Source organism: Mustela nigripes, chromosome 11 (assembly GCF_022355385.1).
Source record: "Mustela nigripes isolate SB6536 chromosome 11, MUSNIG.SB6536, whole genome shotgun sequence".
Classification (NCBI taxonomy): Eukaryota; Metazoa; Chordata; class Mammalia; order Carnivora; family Mustelidae; genus Mustela; species Mustela nigripes.
This window is the reverse complement of record NC_081567.1, coordinates 37647740-37671767: the sequence shown is the minus strand read 5'-3', so window position 1 is coordinate 37671767 and position 24028 is coordinate 37647740. Positions and strand designations below refer to the sequence as shown.

At 62.2% G+C, this 24028-nt stretch overlaps 3 protein-coding genes across 3 annotated transcripts; 2 read left to right on the top strand and 1 right to left on the bottom strand.

The window, feature by feature from the left end:
• Positions 1-314: 314 nt before the first annotated feature.
• Positions 315-2286, top strand: GFER (growth factor, augmenter of liver regeneration). The gene is made up of 3 exons (XM_059415996.1): positions 315-645; positions 972-1168; positions 2029-2286. Exons 1-3 carry the CDS (start codon positions 385-387, stop codon positions 2189-2191), a joined length of 621 nt encoding a protein of 206 aa, XP_059271979.1. The 5' UTR covers positions 315-384; the 3' UTR covers positions 2192-2286.
• A 2963-nt stretch (positions 2287-5249) lies between these two features.
• Positions 5250-10559, top strand: SYNGR3 (synaptogyrin 3). The gene is made up of 4 exons (XM_059415672.1): positions 5250-5494; positions 8525-8762; positions 8910-9052; positions 9132-10559. The coding sequence occupies exons 1-4, from the start codon at positions 5396-5398 to the stop codon at positions 9339-9341; spliced, it is 690 nt and encodes a 229-aa protein (XP_059271655.1). The 5' UTR covers positions 5250-5395; the 3' UTR covers positions 9342-10559.
• Positions 10560-12882: 2323 nt separating this feature from the next.
• ZNF598 (zinc finger protein 598, E3 ubiquitin ligase) lies at positions 12883-23524 on the bottom strand. The gene is made up of 12 exons (XM_059415900.1): positions 23285-23524; positions 18478-18590; positions 17802-17931; positions 17486-17697; positions 17152-17369; positions 16684-16801; positions 15886-16085; positions 15638-15722; positions 14766-15550; positions 14197-14347; positions 13933-14083; positions 12883-13842 (listed from the first exon to the last, which is right to left on the bottom strand). Exons 1-12 carry the CDS (start codon positions 23522-23524, stop codon positions 13489-13491), a joined length of 2757 nt encoding a protein of 918 aa, XP_059271883.1. The 3' UTR covers positions 12883-13488.
• Positions 23525-24028: the final 504 nt, after the last annotated feature.

The window sequence follows — 24028 nt, the reverse complement described above, 5'->3', positions numbered from 1 at the left end:
AACACGCTGCTCTTCTACTGGAGGAAGCGGGAGCGCCGCCACGGACGACGCAAGTCAGGCTCGGGACGCGGATCGAGGCTCAGGGGCGCGGCCGGCACCCGGGTTTCCGACCCCGCGCCCGCGCCGGCCCGGACCCCTGCCTCCGGCTCTGCGGCCTCTCCCGCGCACGCCGCGGACCAGACCCCCACCCCTCCGCCGGACCCCGCCCCGGCCCCGGACCCCGCCCCCAGCTCGAGCACCGCCTCCGCGCCCGTGCCCGCGGCCGCGGCGCGCGCGGCCGGCTCCTGTGGCCGCGCCCTGGCGGCGGCGCGCGCGCTGGCCTGGAGACCGACTTGGAGGCCCATCTGGAGGCCGAGCTGGCCCGGCAGGCATTGCGCGGGCAACATGGCGGCGCCCGGCGAGCGGGGCCGCTTCGGTGGCGGGAGCCTCTTCTCCTTCCTGCCCGGCGGCGCGCGCTCGGAGGTGATGGACGATCTGGTGACGGACGCGCGCGGCCGGGGCGCGGGGCGGAGAGATGCGGCCGCCTCGGCCCCGACCCCACCTCCGGCGCCGGCCTCCGATCCTCAGGTCGCCGAGGACACCTCCCGGAGGCGGCCCTGCCGGGCCTGCGTGGACTTCAAGACGTGGATGCGGACGCAGCAGAAGGTGCAGATGCCCGGGGCGGCCACCTCCCCTAGTGCCGGCCGCCACGCCTGGTTCTCAGGCGTCCGCGCCCACGTCCCGAGGCCCAAGCCGAGCGGTCCCGCGGGCCCTCTGCCTCACAGACTTGTGCCCTCCCCCGCCAGGGGGCTGTCCCTAAACCTTGCCCCCAAGGGAGGCCCGGCCTTTAGGGTTTCAGCCACGTGTGTGGCGGATCAGCGGCCGCAGGGCTGTCTCGAGTCAGTGGGCCTCTGGCTGGGGTGGGGAAAACGGGAGCTCTGCGGGCTTCCTCCGGGGAGACGAACTGACCCTTGGTCGACCTCCTTCCGCAGCGGGACAGCAAGTTTAGGGAAGACTGTCCTCAGGATCGCGAGGAACTGGGCCGGCACAGTTGGGCTGTCCTCCACACCCTGGCTGCCTACTACCCTGATTTGCCCACCCCAGAACAGCAGCAAGACATGGCCCAGTTCATACATTTATTTTCCAAGTTTTATCCGTGTGAGGAGTGTGCTGAAGATATAAGGAAGAGGTAAGTGTGTCCGCATCGTCCATAGGCCGCAGAGCAGTGCCCCTGGAGCCGGGGCCTGTCGCCCCCACCCCCCTGATGTCATAAAGGGGAGCCTGGAGAAGCAGGTGCCTGGTGGCAGAGTAGCCCCAGCACAAACCACCAGCAGTGGGCACTGGATCAACCCAGCGGTCTCCTGTCCTCTAAGGGCCAAGCTGCATGGGGCTGCTGCTCCAGAGGCTCCCAACCCGGCCTCACTTACAGAGTCCCTTGCTGAGTCCTCCTGGAGGCTCGAGCAGGTTCATGAGCCCACCTTGCCTGACGTCTGGAGTAGGACTGCTGATTTTAAGGCCTTGAGAACCCACTGGTTTTAGGAGCAGCCTTTTCCTCACTGGGGAGCCCAAGAGCTGTTATTTGGCACCTCTAAGTGTTTCTGCGCTGAAGGTGGGGGCCAGGGCAGTTAGAAGAGCTCTCTTGCTGGGTGGAGGCCCCAGGGCCCCAGGTGCTAGAAATAGGTTTCCTATTAGGCCTTTGTGTGGCCCCACCCCTTAAACACTGCCCGGGGCCAGGGATGCTGGGGTGAGGCTTCCTGATTGTTAGGAGGTTATAAAGTTGCATCATTGGTGTCTTAATCCCTTGCTTTGAGTCCTGGTCAGGTTTGGCCCAGCTCCCCAGGTAAGGGTTGAGCAGGCCTAAGAGCGTGCCAGTGTGGGAGGGTTGCAGGGCTGCGTGTGTCTGTGTCTTAGAGCACAAGGGCCCTCCTGGGTGTCGCCAACAGCAGCGCCCCAGCTCTCCTGCCCTGATGGAGCAGGCACAGAGCTGGTGGGGCAGGGGCGGTGGGACCGCTGCCTGTCCGGCCTTCCACCTGCCCCCCCTCCCCACAGGATATGCAGGAACCAGCCAGACACTCGCACTAGGGCCCGCTTCAGCCAGTGGCTGTGCCGCCTGCACAACGAGGTGAACCGCAAGCTGGGCAAGCCCGACTTCGACTGCTCCCAGGTGGACGAGCGCTGGCGCGATGGCTGGAAGGACGGCTCCTGCGACTAGGTGGTGGCCAGCAGAGCTGTGGGACAGCAGCCTGGGCCTCCGGGCAGCCTGGCCAGAGGGGGTCAGGGCACTCATTAAAGTGCGTCAGAGCCTGAGCCTGTCGTGTGTCAGTTGGATGGTCCCCAGACACTGCTCAGGGGCTCCTTCCCTCTTAGGTTTGGAGGAAAAGTGGGGTTCCTGCTGCAGACACCCCAAGGGCTCCTCCTCAGCCAAGGCCCGAGGGGCTGCAGATGAAGGAGGCAGGAACAGCCCGGTCTGCACCTCCCATTCAGGATGCGGCCTCCTGCTCACCCCACATCCTGGTGCCCGCTTCCCCGCACAGGAAGGTGACAGGCCTGCCCAGGCTCCCTGTCCTTGAGGGCTAGGCCGTTGTCTCCTTACCCTGTAGCAAGAAGGGACGGCGGTGGTGCCGGCAGCTCAGTAGGCCCTGTGCTTTCTGCCACTCAAGGAAGGCTTGGGGGCTGAGCTCTCCTTCTGGGTCAGTGCCTGCAAAGCGAGCACAGGCAGGGTGGCTTCCCCGGTGGTCCCACCGGCACTGCTGCTTGCTTCCTGTCCAGCACGTATACCTGTACCAGGCCTGTCAAGAGGCTTTGCGGGGCCACTGTTCTCAGAGCTCGAGACCAAAATAAAATGGTAGAGAAGTGACTAAGGGCCTGGCTTTGGTGTGTTTTGTGCTGGGACTTGTGGCGACAGACAGGGCCTGCCCTTGCTGCTCCGCTCAGCTGCCTCCTTTCATCCAGGTTCTGCTCCGGAGGAGGAGGACAGGGTCCTAGGGTGGGAGCAGCCTGGGAAGCCCCAGGAACAGGAAGGAAGCCCAGTGCTGGAGCAGAGGGAGGGTCAGGGGTGAGTGGGAGGTCAGATGGCACGAAGTCTTCACATCCCCAGCAAGGACTCTGTTTTTAACACCCACCTCTTGTGACCGGAAGGTCTTGGAGGATTTGGAGCCAAGGAATGGCAAGATGACTTCTGGAAGGTTCTTCTGGCTGCTGAGCTAGGATGAGGCAGGTATGGGTGGGAGCAAGGGAGGGCAGGCACCCCCCTGGCAGCTGAGTGGGAAGCTTGCCCAGGATGGGTCAGAGAAGATCGACAGAGTTGACTGGGGGGTTCGGGCCCGAGCAGCTGGGAGGATGAAGTTGTTCCCAGTATCCATGCTCTGGAGAACACTGTAGGCAGAGCAGGCATGGGGTGACTGGCGTGTAGCTTTTGGCCCTTGCCAGGTCTGCCCGGCTACATGCCCCCAGGCTTGGCTGCCAGCCCACACGGCCCAGCAACAATGTGTCCATCCCTGCAGTCATCACATACGGGTCCTCTCTCTCCCTGTGGTGTCTTAGTCCCTCCCTTCGGCACGGCTCCCTCCGCATCTTCACCCAGCGGGCGCCATGGGGGTCCTGGCTTCGGCAACACCTTCCCAGAGAGGACAGCAAGGCAAAGAAACTGGAGGCAGGAAGCAGCCAACAGAAATCGCTCTTCTCTTCTCCCCTCGAGGGACTGTTCCCAGCACATGGCTTTCTTCTGGCTTCTCCCATGTCACCTGCTAGTCGGAGAACCAGCCAGCTTCTCCAGGGAAGCCGTTGGCTCAGGAACACGGCTCCTGGAGGAGCTCTCCTGTCCTGCCTCACTTCCCTTTTCCCCTAACTCTGACTTCCTGGAGGTTTCACCCCCCAACCCAGGCTAAGACAAGTAGGACTGTAGTTCAAGGGGAGGTTCTGGCTCAAGCTGTCAGGACTCTCACAGAGGGACTGGGCAGAGAGGGAGGAGAAAAGTCGCAGGATCATGCCCGTGGGCTCCCAAGGTTCATAGATTACAGGGGCTCACAGGGTTATAAGAGGAAAGAACCCTAAAAGGGTGGTAAGAAGGGCCTGGTGAAACAGGGACATAAGGAGGGGGTGACATCTGGAAGCATTTCCAGGAGGGTGGTCATGTCTGAATTGCCCTGGGACCAAAGGGGGAAGTGGCCGCTGGTCAAGACCGATTGGGAGCTGTCACCGCCAGATGCAGTGACGGACGGGATGCACAGTGTCGGGGACCAGTAGTAAGACTGGTGGGTGACACTTCTGGCCACAACTGCCCTGGGGTGGGACCTACAAGGGGCGAGCCCGGCATCCCCTTCTGTCTACAGGAACAGCATGGCCAGGGGCTTCCTGATGTGCTGGAAGAACTCAGCCAGTGGTCCACGTGTGGTACGAAGACAGAGGTAGTCAGTTCCTTCCGTCGTCCATGGGGCTTGTGAAGGGCCTGGCACTGTAAATGCTCAGCAAAAGCAGACGTTTCTTGCAATGCCCTGGACAGTCATCTGGGACCCTGCCAGGCCGGCCAGGAAGGAGCATGAGGGAGGGACCCTGTCAAGCTTGGGCTGCGGGAGCTGCTGAAGAGCCCAGCAGGGGCCCCCATCTTTCGTGCTTCTTCCCGTCCCTGAGCCCCAAATTAAACATGCCAGCCACAAGTCAGTTGGGGAGACTCAGGAGTGTGAAGGGCTCAGTGAGAGCCCTTGGAATGACAGCATCTGGCCACAAGAGAGGAGCAGAGATGCTCCCACCCATGCTGGTCTGTGTGCTTGACCTCCTGGACAAGTGCCCCTGGGGGGCAGAGGCCTTCTCCCTCCCTGACAGGGAGGCTAGAACCCTGATGGAGAAGCTGGGGTTGCAGTTGGGGGGTTATAGGAAAGGGCCCAGTAACTGATCTCTGGTCTAAGGGGAACCTGGTTCAGGGAGTCAGGTTCCCCTTCCCTGAGGGCTGGAGGGTGGAGCTCCGCTCATTGGGATGAAGCTGGAGCCCTTGGACCTGGGTTACCCCAGGGGCGGGGTCAGGTTTGTCCCTTCGCCTGGCTGCAGCACGGGCTGACTCCTGACTTCGCCTGTATGGGGCGGTGGTGGACTCAGTCCCCAGCCCCCCAGTGCCCCTCTTGGGGGCTTGGGGGTGGTCTCCCATCTCAGACCCGGCTCTCGCAGGTGAAGGGGTATGGGCGGGGCGGCGGAGGGAGGGATGGGCTTCAGTCCCGCACGCGGACCAGTTGGCGGGGGGCACGGGCTCGGCCCCGCCCCGCGCGCCCCCGTCGCGGCCGGCGCGCGCTCCCGGGAGGCGGCGACAGCAGCGGCAGCACCAGCAGCTTCGGCAGCACACCCGGGCGGCCTCGGGCGGGGCCGGCCGGCCGGACGGACAGACAGACAGAGGGTGCCGGGGGCGCGCGTCCCTCCTCGTCTGGCCATGGAGGGAGCCTCGTTCGGCGCGGGCCGCGCGGGGGCCGCCCTGGACCCCGTGAGCTTCGCGCGGCGGCCCCAGACCCTACTGAGGGTCGCGTCCTGGGTGAGTGACCCCGGCCCCGGCCCCCGCCCCGGTCTCGGGTCCCGCCTCGCCTTGCATCCCACGTCCCTCCCCGCTAACCTCGCCCCTCGCCCCTCGACTCCATCCTTGTCCCCGCCGGCCGCAGGTTGGGGTGACGTCACCGGGCTGGGCGCGCCCACCTGCGGGAGGGGGAGGGGCCGATGGCAACCACCGGGGACCTTGAGAGGTCACCGCCCGCCGCCCCCATCCTCCAGTTCTTCCTTAGGTGTAACTCAGTCCCCTTCCTCAGCCCCTGCCCCGTTTTTCCTGTCCTCACGACCTGGAAGCGGACACAGGGGCGGGAACGGGATTGGGTTTGAGCCCTCAGCCTCAGCACGAGGAGGGGGCTATGGGAGCCGAGTATTACCAACTGGCGCTTACACCTGCTTCTCCCTCACACACACCCTCCAGGCTCCTTCCAGGGGAGCTGGCCCTTTCCCAGGCCCTCCAGGTGCAAGTGTGTGTGTGTGTGTGTCCGCGCGCGGGGTGGGGGTGTTCTGGGATCCCTCTGGGTGGGGCAGCAAGAAGGGGCTCTGCCCGGGGAGGGCTTCCTGGGGGTGGTGTGGGAGGGGCAGATTTGGGGACAGCCTAGACTACTGGGGCATCCCTAGGCCAGGTGGCCTGCTCCTTCTTCTCACCTCTCCAGGCAGGAGAGACGAGAAGGTGGGGTGAGGATCTCTGGGTTTTATTTAGCTGGTGGCTCCTGCTGCCAGCTGCACCGAATGGCTGGTCTTCAAGGAGAGCAATGCCCAGGGTGAGGTGACTCGGTGCAGATTAGGAAGTAGGACCCCTATGTTCTGGTGCCAGCTCGGGTCCGACTTGTGGACTGCTCTGGGCCGATGTGTCCATGCCCTGCACCTGGGTTTCCCTCTTGACTCCATTTCAAGGAGCTGGAGAGGGAGAGGAGAAATCAAGTTGAAACTGGAGATCTTTTTTTAGAAACACAGGGCTACCCAGAGCTAAAAGAGCAGCGTCTAGTTTAAGAAGGATGATGGTCCAGAGACGTCTGGTTGGCTCAGTCTTTTTTTTTTTTTTTTTTAAGATTATTTATTTATTTATTTGACAGACACCATAAGTAGGCAGAGAGGCAGGCAGAGAAAGAGAGAGGAAGAAGCAGGCTCCTGGCTAAGCAGAGAGCCCGATGTGGGGCTCGATCCCAGGACCCTGGGATCATGACCGGAGCCGAAAGGCAGAGGCTTCAACCCACTGAGCCACCCAGGTGCCCCTTTTTTTTTTTTTTTTAAGATTTATTTATTTATTCATTTGACAGAGAGAGATCACAAGTAGGCAGAGAGGCAGGCAGAGAGAGAGAGGAAGGGAAGCAGGCTCCCCGCTGAGCAGAGAGCCCAACTCGGGGCTTGATCCCATGACCCTGAGATCATGACCGGAGCCGAAGGCAGCGGCTTAACCCACTGAGCCACCCAGGCGCCTCTGGCTCAGTCTTTAGAGCATGCGACTCAGGGCCATGAGTTCAAACCCAACGCTTGGCATGGAGCCTACTTAAAAAAAAAAAAAAAAGTATAAAATGACTATGGTCTACTGCCTACCTGCTTTCCAGCCCTTGTGGTAAGGGGATGCTGAACTTGAGAGTGAGTGAACCCCAGAGATCAAGAGTATCGCCCCTCTCTTTTTTTTTTTTTTAAGATTTTATTTATTTATTTGACAGAGAGGTCACAAGCAGGCAGAGAGGCAGGCGGGTGGGCGGGGTGGGGGGAAGTGGGCTCCCTGCTGAGCAGAGAGCCTGATGCAGGCTCATCCCAGGACCCTGAGATCACTACCTGAGCCAAAGGCAGAGGCTTTTTTTTTTTTTTTTTAATTTTTTAAAAGATTTTATTTATTTATTTGACAGACAGAGATCACAAGTAGGCAGAGAGGCAGGCAGAGAGAGAGGAGGAAGCAGGCTCCCTGCTGAGCAGAGAGCCCGATGCGGGACTCGATCCCAGGACCCTGAGATCATGACCTGAGCCGAAGGCAGCAGCTCAACCCACTGAGCCACCCAGGTGCCCTTTTTAAAAAAGGATCTATCTATCTATCTATCTATCTATCTATTTATGTGAGAGAGAGCGAGAGAGCAAGCGTGCATGAATTGGGGGACAGGGGGAGAGTGAAAATTTCGCGTATACTCCCCTTTAAGAATGAAGCCCTCCTTGGGGCTCAATCCATGACCCATGAAATCACTACCTGAACTGAAATTAATAGTCAGATGTTCACCCGATGGAGCCTCCTAGGTGCCCCAATAGTATCGCCTTTGAGCCCAAACCCTTACGGTGCTATTAATCAGCCAGAGGAGGCTATCATCCCTCGGGGGCCCACCAAGGGTGGATGCTGCTGGGTGGTCGTTATTTTCTCTGGCCCCAACACTCCACGAACTGGACCTGTTACTCTATTTTGCATGTTAGGAAGCAAGGCCACACAGCTCCCAGATGCTGAGAGTGGGTTCCGTGCAGGGCCTGGGTGACAGCTTTACCACTGTCCCTGCGCTGCTCCCCCCTGTGCTCTGGCCCCCTTCTTCTCCACACCTGCCTCCCACAGCGCCACCTACTGGAGACTAGGAATCACTGGTCCAGGTGAAGGCTCCTGCTCCTACAGTGTCTAGGGGACTGTGCAGAGATCCTGTGGGCCCCACAGTGTGCCAGGGACCCAGTCTGACTGTCAGCCCCGTCTTTTATCAGCCAAGTGACTTCAATAATTGAAGCCCCAATTTTCCCATCTATGAAGGGGATAACAACGGCCCCCCGGTGGTTTGGGGGAAGGATTCTAGGAGGAATGCATGTAAAGTAGCGGTTTTAATCATGGTGCTTGGGCATAGTAGATGCTCACTAAATAGCAATGCTGTCCATAATTTTAAATACCTGAGGGAGGTATTTAGAGGAGTGCCCGAAGACCCCATCCACAGATGGGGCCTGTGCTGCCTGGGAACGAGGGGACAGGCCAGAGGACGTGAACAGTCGCGCTGGTGACCGCGGGGAAGGGGACCACCGCAGGGCCCTGAGCGCCGCCCGCCGCCCGCAGGTGTTCTCCATCGCCGTCTTCGGGCCCATCGTCAACGAGGGTTACGTGAACACCGACAGCGGGCCCGAGCTGCGCTGCGTCTTCAACGGGAACGCGGGCGCCTGCCGCTTCGGAGTCGCCCTCGGCCTTGGGGCTTTCCTAGCCTGCGCCGCCTTCCTGCTGCTCGACTTGCGCTTCCAGCAGATCAGCAGCGTCCGGGACCGCCGCCGCGCTGTGCTGCTGGACCTGGGCTTCTCAGGTGGGCGGGCCGGGCTAGGGGGCGGGCCTATGGGCTCCGCGGGGCGGGGCTAGCCCGCGCTTTCTGATGCGCGGCCCGGAGGTGGGCTCTAGCTTCGGGGGCGGGGCCTGCGCGCCGGCCTCCTGTGACCCTCACGCCTGCGCGCAGGGCTTTGGTCCTTCCTGTGGTTCGTGGGCTTCTGCTTCCTCACCAACCAGTGGCAGCGCACGCCGCCTGGGCCCGGCACGCTGCAGGCGGGAGACGCGGCGAGGTCCGCCATCGCCTTCAGCTTCTTCTCCATCCTCAGCTGGGTGAGTGCGGCCGGCGGGGGCCGGGCCGGGGCCGGGGTGGGGCGGGGTCGGTGCTGGCTGACCCCGGGCTCCCCCTCAGGTGGCGCTCACTGTGAAGGCCCTGCAGCGGTTCCGCCTGGGCACGGACATGTCGCTCTTTGCCACCGAACAGCTGGGCGCCGGGGCGGGTCAGGCCTACCCTGGCTACCCAGTGGGCAGCGGCGTGGAGGGCACCGAGACCTACCAGAGCCCTCCCTTCACCGAGACCCTGGACACCAGCCCCAAAGGGTACCAGGTGCCTGCCTACTAGTGGCCGGCAGGCCCCCACCGGGGATCGAAGGCTGCCCCCAAGCCAAAGTCCAGGGTTTCCTGGGACCTCCCTCAGGTCCTCCTGGCCTAGCGCCAGGGCCAGAGAGGGTGGCCACTGTGGGCCGTCTGGGGCCAAGAGAGGGTAGCCCCCAGGGTGCCTAGGCTGCCCCCCACCCCAAGTTCACCCTGTTCCCTTAGTTGCTGAGCCCAGGCCTGAGGTCCTGAGGAGGGGACAGTGCAGCCCTGGACATGTATCCTCCAGCCTCTAGTGGATCGGCCTGCAAAGGGGCCATTCCCCTCACGAGCCAGCTAGCCCGTGGCTCACCTGTCCACTCTGGGGTGAGGGGTCTAGCCGCCCTCTGTAGCTGCGTGCAGGGGCTGTCCCCAGGAGCATGGGCACTGCTCCCATCCCATGTCCCTAGGGGTAGTGACAGTCCCTGGTCCTGTGGTGGTGGTTCACCCCATGGGGCTGTGTGCAGTCTGTCTGGAGCCTCCATCCGTTTGCTCTCACGGGTTCGCTAGAGTAGCCTGGTCCTGTCGATGTTGTGATTGTGGTCAAGTCTTCGGACTTCACCTCGTAGTTCCCCGCAAGCAGCCCCACTGCCTGTGGCCCCCGCTCCTGCCCCTATCGCCCTTGGCCCAGGAGTCTGCCCAGATGTGGGCACTTGGGGCTAGGAAGGCACAACATGGTTGTTGCACCAGCCCTCTCCTCAAGTAAGACCTTGCTCGAGGGAGGCTTGGGGCACTTGGGTGCCTGGCAGGACAGGTGCCTCACAAGGAGGGAGGCCAAGAGTCTCCATGTACCCACAGTGCCCTGGACACGGCCCATCTGTGCAAACCCCTTTACCCTCAGCTTCCTGGCCCAGCCCCTCAACAACCTGCCCTGCACCCCGTTTTAAGGCACATCCCGAGGTTGGGGTCCCTCTGCGTAGCTGACTACTCATGCATCGCTCAAAGCTGGCTTTTCACATCATGTCACTACAGAACGTTCTCACAGACAGCACCTCCCTCTGGAGTCCCGATTGCGTGGCTCCCCTGTACGTTGTAGCATAGACAACTGTGTGGGTATTTAAGTGAACATGTTTACAATTTTTGTATATATGGATCTTTCTCTCTCTCTTCTGAAAGAACACTCCGTGATTGTGTATCTCCCGTGTCCCATGTTCCAACCGCAACTTCTTTACAATAAAAGACTGTAAGTGAGTTCACGTGGCGCAGACGCTCGGCTCGCGGAGTCATTTCTACCCCTGTCCCTGTGGGTGCCCGAGGTTGGGATCTGCCCTCTCGGGGCCCAGAACCCAGGAAGGGGCAGCAGGTGGAGGCCAGGCCGGCGTCCACATTCTGGGGATTCCTGAGGCTCCCCACGCACATCCGGCTGGGCTGCTCCTGGGTTGGTCAGAGCCAACCCTTGGAAACGCTGGGGAGACGCCCACCTCTGCTCCTTTTTAGAACAGTGGGACTAGGAATTACTACTTGCAGTTGCACATTGTTCACAATTCGTTCATTGGTCTGCGGCTGTGAACTTCTTTTGTGCTACTCCCGCGTTCTTCAAGGATAGTTTTCCTGCAACTATAAATGTGAGGTCCTGTTCCTTAGAATTTTGAAGGTCTTCCCTGTGTTATCTTTTAGGATCCCAGACTATTGACGAGAGCAGTGGTAACAGTATGATTCGTATTCCTTAGTGGGTTGTTTTTTCCTCTTTGGTTGAACGTATTGGGATTTTTTTCTAAATTGTGTCCTGTCGAGATGTAGCTTTTTAAAGAATTATTCTTGTTAGTGCTTTTTTTTCTGAAGATTTTATTTATTTATTTGATAGAGCATGCAAGCAGGGGAGCAGCAGGCAGAGGGAGAAGCAGGCTCCCTGCTGAAGACTCGGACCCAGGACCCTGGGATCATGACCTGAGCCAAAAGCAGATGTATAATTGAGCCACCCAGGGGTCCCACTTTTTTTTTTTAGATTTTATTTATTTATTTGACAGACAGAGATCACAAGTAGGCAGAGAGGCAGGCAGAGAGAAAGGGAAGCAGGCTCCCCACCGAGCTGAGAGCCCTATGTGGGGCTTGATCCCAGGACCCTGAGATCATGACCCGAGCCAAAGGGAGAGGCTCAACCCACTGAGCCACCCAGGTGCCCCATCCCACTTTATTTTTTTTAAATAACGATTTACTTTTATTTAAGTAAATCCGTACCCACCGTGGGGACTTAACTCAGGACCCTGAGATCGAGTCACATGGTCCTCCCACAAAGCCGGCCAGGCACCTAGTGCTTGTTTAGTTTTCTTTCCTCACCCCACGGAAAAGCAGTTATGTCTCTGCATGTCGTCGTCTTTCCTGGGGCCCCGTTGGGTGCTCAGGTGACAGGCTTGCAGAACCACCTTCCATGGCCCACCAGTTCAGCCTCTGGAATCTCCCCAGATTGGTCCTGTTCGTTTCCGAACCCATCCACTGGGATTTTTATGTTGGTTACTTGTTCAGGTCTGTGTAGTAATGTCCCAGCCGAGGGCAGCAGGACTGAGAACCGTCCCTGGGGCTGGAGGGCTGGCTTTGCCACATCCAGGCTGGCAGGGCAGTCTCTGGCAAGTCTCTTCTCTGTGCCCCGGGCTCCCCTTCCCAAAGAGGACGTAATAGTTGCAGCCACGAGGGTGGGGCCACTGAGCTGGGCTTGGCACAGTGCCACACCCCCTCAGTGGTGCCGTGTGGTGAGGTGGTTCTTGCTTCGTGAAGGATAGCTGATTCTCCTCACTTTTAACGAGGTCCCCCATTTTCCAGATTACTCTTCTATGGGGCTGGTTGTCCTGGGGTCTGCAAAGGGGGCATCAGTGGTGAGGGGCTCCCGGCCTGTCCAGGGAAGACAGGTGGCTTCCACACAGCCCAGGGGAGGGTAACGAGGGTGAAGGCTCTTGTCTGTGGAGGGGCCCTGAGCCCTGGCCAAGCCCCCGCAGTCCCCCTCGACGACCCGCATCATGTAGCCAGTGCCGGTGTGGCCGGGCGCCCCTCCCCGACTCCCAGAGACAGGTTTCTTCTCATGTGAAGACATTTCCTGTGCCTGATTTGGCTGTGTTTAGAACTGTCTTCTGCTATTTGTGTGTTTCAGGCAGAAAGGGGTGCTTTCTGTCTGGTCCCCTCCCCACATACTGTATGCAAATAATGAAGCACAGATTACTTTCTGGCTGGATGTCACACGCACCCCCCACTGCTTCTGGAGTGCTAATAGCTCACTACTCATCTGTGGGTGCAAACCTGGACTGTGTAGGACCCCATGCTCTGGAGGGATGTTTTACTGGCGACACGAGTATAGGTCACACATGGCCATGTCTATTCCTGGAAGGCCTGGGCAGTGCCAATGTCCAGGACTGGGCCCCGGGCCCAGACCAGCTGCCATGTCCTGAGAGCAAAACCCAGCTGCCCAGCTGTGTGCACGGGTCACCCCCTCCGCAGCTGGCCCCTGGCTGGCTGCCAGAGCTGGAGCCGCAGACGACTCTGAGTACCCCTTGCTGCAGGGTGACCTGGGAGGGCAGAGGAGCTCAGAACAACCAGCTATGTGCATTATTGCAAAATAAATTTATTTGAAGATACACGGTCTTATAAAAGGTCAGAGGCAATTTGAGATCCCAGATTCAGCTTGTCTCATACAAAGATTCAACTTCGAGGAGCACAATTTCGTGTCTGCTTTTAATCCTGAATCTTCTTGAATCACGAAACAGCCAACCGTTTACACAACACTCTCAACACGTGACTCTGGCACCGGCGGCTCCACAGCTTCTGGCTGGGGGGCCGCCCGCGCTGCAGCCCTCGGGCTCGGGGGGCCTGCAGAGGGCCGCTGTTGTCACTAGCTCTGACAGCACGGACAGGTTCCCGCGTCCCGGCCCTTCCCTCCCCTCACACCTTCCAAAAGCATGAGAACTCAAACTCAGACCAGCCCACCACGGAGGGAGAGGTCTTCGCGCTTCCCAGGAGGAAACCGGATGGACTCCTACGTGATGGTGTGCAGACAGGGCAGGCCTTCCTGGCGAGCCCAGCGGGCCGGCCGGCAGAGGGGCCAGAGCAGGTGGCCTCACCAGGGCCTTACCTGGCTGTGTGGCAGCCCGGAAGGAAGGAGGAGGGAGGAGGCTCCTGGGTGTGGCAGCTCCTGCCCACGCTGGCGGGAGCTACGTGAGGATCCTGGCAATGGCTTGCAGGGAGGGGAAGTCGTGGTCCTGGGCGGCGTGCAGTGCCTGGTGGCTGCTGACGTCCCCGTGCGCGAGCACCTGCTGGCAGGTGGGGCACACGCAGCAATCCAGGCCTGCCGGCCGGGCGCTGCCCTGCCACGCACTCTTCTTGTTCTTCTTGGCCTTGGTGCCAGGAGGTCTCTCCCGGCCCCGGAAGTGCGTGTGTGCGGACAGCAGCTCCTGCTGCTTGGCCGTGTCGGGCAGCAGCACCAGCAGCTCGTTGAAAATCTTCTGGAAGTTCTCCCCGAGCAGGTCGCGGCAGCTCTTGTAATACTGGGCTGCGGAGATCACGCCCTGCCACCCAGAACCAAAGCCAGTCATGCCCAGGCTGGGCTGAGCCCCCACAGTGACCGCACTGGCCCCCCACACCCCTGCCTGGCTGACCTGTCTGAACTCCCCTGAGTGGCTCTTGAACTTGCCGAAGCGGGCCTCGTCGCTCTGCAGGAAGTCCCTGATGGACTGGATGAGCTGCAGGTTCCTTTCCCGGAAGTTCTCAGGCACCAGGTAGGCCTGGGGCGCAGCTGTCAGCCTGGGCCTGAGGGTCAGGAAACAGGCAGGAGGGGGCGCCTTAGCTCTTTGGGGTGGCCCAGGGTGAGGACACTCCCCGGCCTCCAGGGACACAAGGCGGGGTGGCCCACCCCTACTTACGCTTTCGTGGTGGTGACAGTGCTGGGGACACAAGCTGGGTGGGAGCCAGGCAGGAGGCCTGAGAAGCCAGGGGGTGGCTTGCTGATGGGGGGCACCAGGCCAGGGGGAGGTGGGGGCGGAGTGCCCTTCAGGAGCACCACAGCACTGAAGCCTGTAGGGGAGGCGGACCAAGACCCAGATGGTGACCTGTTCCCCACGTGCTCGGGAGGCTTCCCTTGCTGCCCCGCCTACCAAGGTTAGGCTCCATCCACAAGCCACCCTCCGCCGGACAGCAGGCCCAGGGCCCGACAATGCCAAGAGGCAGCACATACACTGAGCTCCTGCCTGGCAATCCCGGGCTGGGGCGACTTCCTCCCCCAGCTCCAGAAAGTGCCAGGGTTGCCCCATCTCACAGGGAGGGCAAGCAGCCTGCTCATGGTCAGTGGTGCTATTAGGCTTCCCTCCCCTGCCTGCTAGCCTATCACCGCCCCTCACGGTATGCTCCCCTGGGACCCCGGGCTCCAGTCTCACTCTCCCACCCTGGCCCCCTTCCAGATACCCAGAAGCAGACCGCAGGCAGACACACATACCTGGGGGAGGGGGCATCCTGGGTGGACAGGGGACTCCAAGCGCGGGGAAGTCTTCCTGGGGTGTGGGGCAGGGGAGGGGCCCCAGGGGCCGTGGGAGCCCAGGAGGTTCCTTGGGCGTGCTGCGAGCTGGGGCCGGCCCCTCTGTATGTCCATTGACAATGAGGGCAACGGGCCCCTCGGCTCTGCCAGCGCTCGTGGTGGGGGTCTGCTCGGCCCCAAGGGGCCCATCTTTGTCAGGGGGCAGTGGGGGCGGTGAGACGGCACCTGGCTTCTCTGAGCCCACCTTCTTCTTTTTGCCGACCTTGGTGAGGGTCTGGGTGGAGGCCAATGCCAGGAGGGAGGAGACGGCTACCGTGGTGGGCACACTCCGCAGCTCCTGGGCAGTGAGGCCGGTGCGGCCGTCCTCCTCCTCCTCCTCTGAAGGCGGTGGCCCAGCCTTCTTGCTGCCCTTGCCTCCCTTCCCAGCCTTCCTGGCAGGCTGGCTGCTCCCGCTGGCAGCTGGGGCCCCCGCGGTGGGATGTGCCACCTTTTTGCTGCCACTGCCGTTCCAGGCAGAAATGAGACTGGTGGGGGCAGTGCTGGGCTTGGAGGCGGAGGACACCAGGGCAGGGAAATCGTCCTCCTGGAAGGTGCTCCTGCCCCTGGCAGGGACAGGGTAGGTGAGCCCCAGCCCCACGGGGCCTGGGGCCGCCACTGCAGAGCATGAGGAGGAGGAGGAGGACGTGGAGGCGCAGAGGCTGGGGAAGTCTTCATCCTTGAGCTTCGAAGTGGGAGGTGGGAGGGTGCTGAGCCCAGGGAGGGGAGTAATGTCAGTGGCCTGTGGGGCCAAGCCCACCCCACCCCCACCCTGACCCAGTAGTGCATGAGTGTACCTTGGAAGCACAGCCCCTGGGGCTGGGCCGGTTGCTGGGGTGCCCTCTGGGCTCACAGGACCGTTTGGCGAGGCTTCCTTGAGGCCTACGAGGCAACGAAAGGACCCGACGTCAGGGATGAGAACATCTGGGGGTGAGAGCAGACCCTCCAAGGGGTGCTCAGGGTTCTGCCCTGTCACTCCTGGGCACTGTGCCAGCCGGGAGCCTGCCTCGCACCTCCCAGGCGCCCACAGGCTGCACCAGCTCACCTGCACCTTCGCCCTGAGTCCGGGGCGGCCGCCGGGGGCCTCGGAGCTCCTCGAGCCCCCGCACCCCTGCCTCGTCCTTCTTGGCTCTGCCACCCTCCTCCCGGTCTTCACTCCTGCGTGCCTCCTGCTGCTGCTGCTGCTGCTGCTGCACGGCCACCGAGGCCCGGATGGCCGCTGCTACTTCCCGGTCCTCTTCTTCCCTGGGAGGGGGAGGCCTTCAGGTTGGGCAAGGCCTGGGACCGGGTGCTGTGCAGGGCGAGGAGCTGGGAGGGGCCTCCCCCCAACCCCAAGCCTATCCTCCGTTGGAGACGTCCTGGGGCCAGCGAACCCTGCACCAGCCAGCCCTCACTGGCCAGCAGAGGGGGATGCAAATGCAGCAGGACTCCTGAGCCAGCTGGTCTCAGGCTGGGGCTCCCCAGGCAGCACACAGGCCCAGTGCTGTGGGGTCCAAGATGCCTCCATCCTGTGGGACACTGGGGACAGTGCCTGGCCTGGGCACGTGCCTGCAGCGTGAGCATCTCATGGCCTGCTTACACTGAACCCCATCAGGGACACAGGCCCCTCTGGCGCATCCCCACCTGCAGGGTCCTGGCGTCTCTGGCTAGAACCAGAGAAAAGAGAAGGGGATGTCTGCTCACTCAGGACACTAAGCAGACCCCACCACCAAGCCAAGGACACCAGACACCAGTAAGACAAAGTCCCCCGAACCCCGTGCGGGGTGCTAACGCAGCTGCAGGCCGCGGCCACCGCCTCAGGGGTGGCACCAGGAGAGTGTCAACAGCACGCAAATCCTCCCACCTCTTGTACCTCCAGCTTCCTCGACGGTTCTGCTGGGCTCCACGACCACTGGCCCGGCCAGCACGGCCTTGGCGGTTGTACCTGTCCACCTCCTCGTAGTCCTCACCCCCGACAACCCCTGCAGCGGGCACAGAGCCTGTCACGGGCCTGGGCCAGACTGAGGCTTGTGCTCACCTTGCCCAGCAGAGACCTCCTCACTCGCCCAGCAAAGGAGCCCGAAGGACCCACTCAGACTCCTCTGGGGTGCACACCAGCCCCAAGGGGAGAAGGGTCTGCCACGGCCACAGGCACTCCACAGGGCTCTGGCCCAGGAGCCAACCCCGACCCTCGCCCCCCGAACTGTCGATGAAGACACCAGGAGCTCCCTGGGGTGACCGGTTTCAGGTGTGTCCTCTGTCCCACCGACACACGATGGGTCAGACCGCGGAGCGCACGCGGCTACAGCCCGAGGGAGCCCCGCTCACTCACCCTCGTTGCGGCGCGAGTGCCGGGGCGCATAGCTGAACTGCAGGTCGATCTGCCGATTCTGGCGGGCCTCGGCGCGGCTCCGACTGTGGCAGGTGGTCCTGTGGGCCTTCAGGTCAATCTCCGTGCGGAAGGCGTGCGTGAACTGCTCCGTGCTGCAGCGGCCCTCCTCGCACAGGAAGTGCTTCTCCCGGAAGTGCTCTCGCAGGTAGGCGTAGTCGCTGGCGAGGTGGGGTGTCAGGCGGGGTGTCAGCGGGAGCTGCAGGCAGGCCCTGCCCACGGCCCCTCCCCTCCCCGCCCCACCCCATCCCCTGAAGCGCCCAAGGCCCTCGCCCACCTATAGTAGTCCTGGGCCCCCTCCGCGTCACAGAAGTGGCAGAAGTAGTGGTCCCGGCGCAGGTGTTTGAGCAGCTCGTCGTTGTCCAGGTAGCGCTCATCACAGAATTTGCAGAGCGGGTGTCCACGGTGTGAGGTGTCATCGGGGTCCCCCTGCATTCGGTGTCGCGCCAGGTCCTTGCGCGAGTACCACTTGCGCTCGTAGGTGAAGATCTGCAGGGGAGAGGGTGCTGGGTGCGGGTGGGCCCCCTCCCACGACCCCCAGGGCCCAGCCCCCACCTGCCTGCACCTGGCTCTCCCCGCCCCCACAGGCACACCTTGAGGTGCTTGAGGCACAGCTTGCAGCAGAAGAGCTCATGCTGCTTCCGCATGTGCTGCTCCAGGTCCCCGAAGAGGCCAAACGGCGGCAGCGCAGGGCACTGTGGGCACTCATGCTGAAGCAGCTGCCTAGAGAGACACCAAAGGCCCCCGACCCTGTAGGCACTCAGGGTGGCTGTCTCGAGTGCTGCTAGGACCAGCACTCCCCCATCCCCGCCGCCCCCCGATGCCCTGCATCACTCTGCCCGCGGAGTCCAGCTGCTCCTGGCCTGGATGGCTAAGCATCAGCAGGGCATGAAAACTGGGCCCACACCAGGGCCCACCCCTCTCCTGGAAGGGAACGATCACCCCCAAGACAACTGTACGTACCCCTTTACAGGGTTTTGCTGCCACAAGCTAAGAGCCCAGTTCCCAGGAGCTCCAGTGAGCATGGCAGAGCCTCAGAAAGCAGGCACCATGCGCTATCCTGGAGTGCCTTCCCTGGACTCACCTCTGCTCCTGCCTCCACCGCCCCCGCAGGCAGGAGCAACCCTGTTACAGGAGAGGAAATGGAGCACGGGCCCTGACATCTGGTCCCAGGGCTGTGAGGAACACAGGAGGGGACCAGGATGTGCTCATTCCCAGTGCTGGGCTGGGCACAGCCCGTCAGAATCCCAGGCTGAGGCTCCCTCTTACCTGTACAAGGCAAAAACTTTTCCATCAGCAAAGTAGATGTCGTATTTCTTCTCGTGCTGCAGCTGGTGGAGGGAGATTGTAGCAAAGGCAGGAAGCTTCTTCCCAAAGACCACCTGGAACCAAGTGAGAGGGGGGTGAGCAGGGCCGCGGACACCTGGTGGAGGACCCTGTCAGGCGGAGAAGAGGGAGGTACTCAGCCCCTGGTGAGAAGGCCGAGGCGGGCCCCACAGCAGCACTCTATGCCATCCCAGCCTGCCCAGGCCCCTCTCCTCACCTGTAGCCAGAGGGCGAGCCCCGGGTGACCCGTTTGGAGACACAATGCCCGGCCTCGCCACCAGGGGGCGGCAAGATTCCCCACTTATCCATAGCCACACCAGCCCCATAGGGGGAATGGAAGTCACCCCAGAGGAGGAGACGTCAGCAGTGAGCCCCTGGGGCCAGTGACCTGGACCACATGGTTGGGCAAACCAGGCCTTCATCACATGGGTGTTGAGCACAGGGCAGAGAAGGGAGAGATGCCACCCAAAAAGCCGCTAGGGAAACAATGCCACCAGGACAAGCCGGGCAACGACACATCAAGCCTAGCCACCCTCCATCCACCTGTGATGCCACAGGAGAGGCTCCCCCGCAGGACTCAGCCACAGCCCTTGGCTGCCTCCTGCTTGTTAACCAGCTGTCGGGGTGCCAAAGTGCAGAGCTGGGGCGTGCTGGCCACGACCTGGGTGCAGACCCCTGTGCACCTGTTTCCCAGGACATCTCAGGTACAGCCTGCCAGACTGCCCCCTGGAAAACCCCTGTCCCAGTGCCTCCAGGACCCTCCTGCAGGCTCAGGTCTTCCCTCTGCACGAATGAGGGCCCTGCTCCTTCCAGCACTCCCTCTTCTCTGGACCACGACCATACTTCTGGTCTCTCCACAGCCCTTCCCACTCCACTACTGTCCCCTCCAAGTCTGGGTCTGGTTCGCTTGCCTCTGTTCAGAGTCCTCACCTTGGGAACAATCATGTCAAGGTCATCTCTGCTCTGTTTAGGCTCAGCTAGGGAGGATGTCTGGGATCACAATGGCCATGAACTTGGGAAAGCAGAGGACTGGCTGGGGAGAATGGTGGTCACACTGCCCCCAGCAGCTGGATGCTTAAGACTAGTTCCCTGGGAGTCTGGGAAGAAGCTGGGGGGCTCAATGTGCACTAATGATGACACACTGTGGGGCGAGCAAGCTGACCCCAAGCCCCTCACAGGAGCCCAGGGGAGGTACCCTGGTCCAACCACACCCATTCTGGGGGAGGCAGAAGGATGAGCAGTGCCCCTGCGTCATCCTGTCTGGTGAATGCGGCCACCCGCTCCCGCCCCTGCCCCCACCCCACATGGAGTTTGGGCAGGTGCTTCACTGCAGCTACGCTCCCATGGCTCCCCCTCCCCCTGGTTTCCTTCCCAGGCCTCTGGACCTCACGCTGGCCTCTTCTCACTGGATCTGCCCTTCTAGGACATGGCCACACCCAGCCCTCACAAGGGCGCCTTCCCAGTCCTGACCCCAGTTCGTCCCATCTCTTGCTGGGGTACCAGCGCCTGCACGCACAGGACCACGAGCCAGGCAGAATGCTGCTGGCCGGCCACAGATCAGAAGGTCTGTCGTGGAACCAGCTGCTGGGACTCGGGGAGCAGGGAGCAGGTTCAGGAGCCCCAGTGTCCTCCCTCCCACAAGGGAGCCCCTGCCAAAAAGCATCCAAATCCCACAGACTCAGCAGAAGAACAACTTCCTTCCCCAGAGGAAACCTGTGCCAAGATGCCACTGTCACCACTGTCCCCCCAGCTCCAGCGCCTTCCTCTCAGAGGTCTGATTGGACCCACCTCGGGGGGTATCTCACTGCCGGCACCCTCGCTGTGGACAGAGGCGGGGTGCAGTTCCCAGGAGGACTGCCAGGCTGTGTGGGCGGAGGTGGTGGGGGAGAGGTCTGTCTCTCCAGAGCAGTCTCTTGGGAAAGCCAATGCTGGGCACACCTGACCCAAGCCAGGAGAGGGGTGGACACTGGGGTGGCTCAGAAAGGGACGAGAACTGCAGGAAGAGGGATGTGGCCATGGAACACAGGTTCAGGGCTGGATCTGAGAATGAGGGTGAGCAGGCTTGGCACCGGGGGCAGGAACGGCAAAACGCTAAGGGCCCCTCCTAGACAGGCTGTAAGAGCAGGCTTGGGGCCCCCAAGGCCTGTGCCAGTGTCAGGACCGGCGAGGAGTACACAACAGGACAGTAGTGCAGCCTGGTGTAGCCAGCATCCCTGCCCCCCACAGAGAGTGAGATGAATGGTGAGACCTAGTCGCTGGACAAGGACCACGGGGTCTGACCAGGGGTGGGGAGGTACCCACCAGAGATCCAACCAGCATGGCCTGAGACCCACCCATGCTGCTGATCATGATGAAGGGGTAGGGTTATGGATCCAAGGACAGAGGCACAGGCCAGGCCTAGACACTTGAGGATGGACCATCCTGGGAAGCCCCTGGGTCAGCCAGGCTGTCAACGTCCAAGAAGGAAAGGGCATCCATGGGTGGGCCCGAGGATGGTTGGGCTAGTCCCTGAAGAAAGGGAGAGGGAGATGGGATGAGAGCCCTGCTTGGACCCCCGCAGGGGTGGGTGTGTGCTCCTGTCTGGGGCTTTGCTGCCCCCCACTCCCAGTACACAGTGGGCACTCACTGTGACTGAGTAGAAGAGGGTATGGGTGGTGCCAGCAGTGACCCCTGGTGAGAGTGAGCCGATGGCAAGGGTGGGTGGTGAGGGCCCCACCTAGGAAGTTCAGGCCCCAGAGGAGCCAGGCGGACCAGGCTGGCGGGGAGGGGCCCTGACACGGGACTAGCAAGGACAGGCAGCAGGCCCCGCCTCCTGACCTGCGTCACCCTCCCCGCATGTCTGGCCCACGAGATGGAAGGGAGGTCACACTAGCTCAGATACACCCCACTTGGTACGGCGGCCCCATCAAGCCTCTCTGCTAGAGACGGGCATCGGGGCAAAGCGGAGAGCAAGACTGGAATCAATGGTCAGAACAGGGACTGTGGGAAAGGTGAGACGGCCGCTGACGCTGGTCTTGACTAGGAGCCAGCCTGGCCTCCAACCTGAGCACCTGCTGGGCGGTCTGGCTTCATCTGGCCCCCGCCTGACCAGCAGCTGCTGGGCTGCTCTGCGTCTGCTCTTTGCAACGCCTGCCCCACAGTGGGCACCCGGAAGCCCTGAGTCGAGGTGGAGGCCTGTTCCGCACAGCATCTTGGCATGCTCTCCTCGGGATTTTTACGCACTTAGTCCCAGCGCAGAGGACAGAGCAGAGACAGCCCCTGGGGGTAGCTGCAGGATTCCCGAGTGGGCATGGGACATTCAGAGGACAGGGCAGAACTCAGCCGGGGAACAGGAACAGCTAGGGTAGAAGTGCCAGTTCAAGGTGGGAGGAAGCAAGATGAGTGAGAGGATCATCATCTCCCAAAGTTCCCAGGACACCCTCCTGATGCCCAGTAATTCAGGGCAGGCCCAAGAGGTATGCCAGAATCGGCCAGAGGCACCCAGTGCCAAAGCACACCCCTGTGGGAGCCTGCTAACAGCTCATGTCAAGAGCTGCTTGCCACAGAGCACTGGGAGGGTGTGGGACCCACAAGGACCAAGAGAAGCCAGATGCCAGCCATAGCAGCCACACAGAGATGTCTTCTCATTTCCGGAGGAGACCTGCAGCCCCTGCCTTCCTGGAAGGGAACTACAGGTGCACTGGGAAACCTGGCCCTTCAAGGGTGACCTCATGCCAAGCAAGACTGGCAGAGCTGGAAGGTGCTCACTAAGCTACTGGCCCAAGGTCCTCCCCACGATTCCTGTACCCCAGATCTCTCCCAGGTCCATCTCTTGTCCACCCCATTACAGAGTAACGGCATCTCTGTCTTTTTTGAGAAGAGCACAGAGTAGGTGCTCATGAAATTACAGCATAGCCTTGGCTCCCCTAACATAAATGTCCACCTAGAACAAAAATAAAAACACAACTAAGGAAACCTACTGCTCAACAATGCCGTTTCTGCGTCAATTCTAGGAAGAAGAAAGTCAGATTCCCTGGCAGATGTCACCAGCCCAAGCTTTCCATGAACAAACCAGAGGAATTTCACAACGCTGGAAGCAAACATATCTCAGACCAAACCAAGGGAGCGCCAGCTAGGTGCTCCCAGCCAGCATCGGGCATTTTGGGGGGGGGGGGCACACTCCACGGTGCCCTCTCTGACCCCCTCCAGGGCTTCCAAGTCTGGACAGAGTCAGAAACATCCCGCCTCCACTCTGGACCTGACCCCCACCCCCACCCCCGTTGGAACTGGCAAGGAGAAAAACTTCTAACACTTTTGTCCCCATCCGCCAACAATCTAAGCAAGTCTCGGTGGTTCAGCCTTCCCCCTCCGGTGAGCAGGTGTGAGTACCTCAATAGCTCAAAGCACCAGTCTCGGGAGGACCTTGCCCGGGTTACCCCGAGGAGCCACACACACAGCTGGGCTGGAAATTCCCACTCTGACCCTCTGCTTCCCGGACAGACTGCCATAACCGTCCGGACAGACTGCTATAACCGTCCCCATAGGGACCGCTCCCTCGACCACCCGGCGGGGCCACCTCTTGCCTGCCTGCCCCAGATGCCCCCCAGTCGGCAGCCCGCCCCGGTGGGGTGGGGGCTGCCGCCAGGCCTGTGTTTTGGAAGCCGGCGCCGCCAGGCCCGCGGCCGGACACCAGAAAGGCAAAGTCCCCTTCCGGCCGCGCCCCGCGCCCGCCCCGGCGCCCCGAACGCGCGGCTCGGCCGACGCGGCGCACCTGGCGCAGCTCCTCGCGGCACACGGCGCAGTAGCGCTGCTCGCACAGCACCCGCATCTTGGTGGAGCAGCGGTAGCACACCGGGTGGTCGCAGCGGCCCAGCGCCGTGGCCTCCAGGTCCCCGCAGCACAGCACGCAGCTCCCGCCGCCCCGCTCGGGCGTCGCCGCCGCCTCCAGGGCCCCGCGCCGCCCCTCGGCGCCCGCCGCCGCCACCACCGCGGCCGCCGCCGCCGCCGCCATGGTCCGGGCTGCGGCCCCCTCCGGCCGGCGCGGCGCGGCCTGGCTCCCGGCGGGCCCGCCCCTTCCGGGCGACGTCAGCGTCCCGCCCAGCAACGGCCCCGCCCGGCGGAAGCGCGTGCCGTCACTTCCGCCCCGGCGAGGCGCGGACAGGGGGCGGCGGGCGGGGGCCCGGGGACCGGACGAGGTGCGCGGGCTGCGGAATGGGGGCGCGGGCTGGGGACTGGGGGCCAGACGGCAGGCGCGGGCTGGGGACCGGGGGCCGGACGAGGGGCGCGGGCTGGGGACCGGGGGCCAGACGGGAGGCGCGGGGGCTGAGAGGCCTCGGCCGGGGGTGTGTGCCGGGGGCCCGGGCAGGACCGCAGCGCGCCCCACTGCGCTGCCGACGCCGCGCCGCCGGGCAGCTTGGAATTTCGGAGCAGTCGCGGACGGCGTTCCCCGCGGTGCAGCGTGAGTGCGCCCCCGTTGTGGGTGGGCCGTTCTCGTGCAGACGTGCTGTCCCGAGTC